The 1,749-nt window shown below is 36.9% G+C and overlaps 1 protein-coding gene across 1 annotated transcript; it reads left to right on the top strand.

Moving 5' to 3' along the window:
• The first annotated feature begins 342 nt into the window (after positions 1 to 342).
• Positions 343 to 1,421, top strand: LOC133180584 (complement C1q-like protein 3). Its single transcript, XM_061315062.1, has 2 exons — positions 343 to 724; positions 1,020 to 1,421. Exons 1-2 carry the CDS (start codon positions 343 to 345, stop codon positions 1,418 to 1,420), a joined length of 783 nt encoding a protein of 260 aa, XP_061171046.1. The 3' UTR covers position 1,421.
• The last annotated feature ends 328 nt before the right edge of the window (positions 1,422 to 1,749 follow it).

Below are 1,749 nucleotides of genomic sequence, written 5' to 3'. Positions count from 1 at the left end.
GAAGAGATTTTGTCGGCAAATAGAAACCGAGCCCAAAGGACGTGGTATTTATTTGCCATCACAATCTACGGAATATTGTGGTACTAGTATACTCTCAAACAATTCCAATGAAGAGGGAATTCTTTATTTCAAAAATACATTTGTAATTCGAATTTTATTTGCACTAAAGTGCACTTACAATATTTTATTTGCTTTGTGAAAGGTAAAATTTTATACTTATAGTATCTTATGTATGTCACTGAATTCACTCTGTATAAATATTCTTATCAATTCTTATCAATAAAGATTTCTGCTTATTCCGTACATAAGGAGTTCAATGTCGTTGTGTGGATAAAATCAGGTATGGGGGTCTATACATTTGTAATTCTTTTCTTCTTCATTATCTGCATAAAATCGGAGGAACAGCTAAATTCTGGTAGCATATCTAATGGACATTGTGTGGATGACATACGGGCACTGCGGCAGGAGTTGGGTGCTCTGAGAGAAAAAGTATTTCTCCAGGAAACGGAAATCCTACGCCAGAAAGGAGAAATAACTCAACTCCGACAGGAAGTGGTCCGAAAACCGAAACAGAGTGTGCCTCCTCAGTCAGTCCCAATACAAGGCGGAAGTCAACAGACAGACCAAACTAGTTCTATTGAATCTTTCTCTCAGTTACATAAATGGTCAAATACAAAACGGTTACTAATGAATTCAGCAAACATTTCATCTTCCAGTACTTCGGGTAGGTACCTTTGGTAATAATAACTAGCACGATAAAGTATTTAAAAAAAGATTCTGTATAGATGCTTTCAACAAACACTTCTGCCTGTGTTGTGCTGCCATAGACTGAGAAAATTTACTTGATATTTAATGAAAGCTATATATCTGTACTCAATACTATTTAATGTTTTTTTTTAATTTTTTTTATCTAAAATCACCATAACCTATTCTAAATTTAGAGATAAATAAACAACTAAAATGGTATATTAGAAGTAACACACAATTGAAATATATACATACAATTGTCCTTTTTCTAGCTTCTCCCAAGATAGCGTTTTATGCCAATCGTATCAAAGAAAACCATAATCTCGCAGTCCACCAAGCTTTAATATTTTCGAATGATCTAACGAACGTCGGAAATTGCTACCATCATTCTACTGGGACCTTTATTCCGAACATCTCAGGAGTGTACGTCTTTGACGTCACAATACTTCTGTGTTCCCCGGGACATGAACTCCGAACAGACCTTGTCGTTGAGGGGAACGTAATGGCAGGACATTATACCGGCGACAGTACCAACTGTTCTAACGGGGGAGGGATGGCAGTACTGCACATCAATGCTGGTGACAGTGTATGGGTTAGGGTGCAAACATCTGATGGGACAAACGGAATTGCTTGGGAGAGTAGTTTTTCTGGTTTTCTTTTGTATGCAGATTAATAAAGAAGACCGTCTACAGGCGCTGTATCTTCTGTTTATCTTCATTCCCTGTCATCATTGCATTGCATTCGAGATAAGCTGAAAATTTCTTGCATAAGTCAATGAAGTGTTAATTATGTCTAAAAACTACATGTAAAACCCTAGACCTAATTAAAGTCAATCATGCATAGATGTTAAGGTCGTCTACAGCTTTCAACACATTTTCAGGTTTAGCTTGAGTCACTTGGCATAAGCTTGGTACAGAGGAAAATGCTTGAGAAATGTCAGGGAGTCATAAATTTCAAGTCACAGGCCTAGGGCAGCATACGAAGTTGAAAGTAGACCTATTG

The sequence above is a fragment of the Saccostrea echinata genome, unplaced genomic scaffold, assembly GCF_033153115.1.
Source record: "Saccostrea echinata isolate AGI-Se365-2 ecotype Australia unplaced genomic scaffold, CSIRO_AGI_Sech_v1 ptg000007l, whole genome shotgun sequence".
Taxonomy (NCBI): domain Eukaryota; kingdom Metazoa; phylum Mollusca; class Bivalvia; order Ostreida; family Ostreidae; genus Saccostrea; species Saccostrea echinata.
This window is presented reverse-complemented; position numbering and strand designations above follow the sequence as displayed.

Coding starts and splice junctions, on each gene's coding strand:
- LOC133180584 (XM_061315062.1), top strand. CDS start 343: ATGGGGGTCTATACATTTGTAATTCTTTTCTTCTTCATTATCTGCATA. Junction 725..1,019: donor TTCATCTTCCAGTACTTCGG/GTAGGTACCTTT, acceptor TCCTTTTTCTAG/CTTCTCCCAAGATAGCGTTT.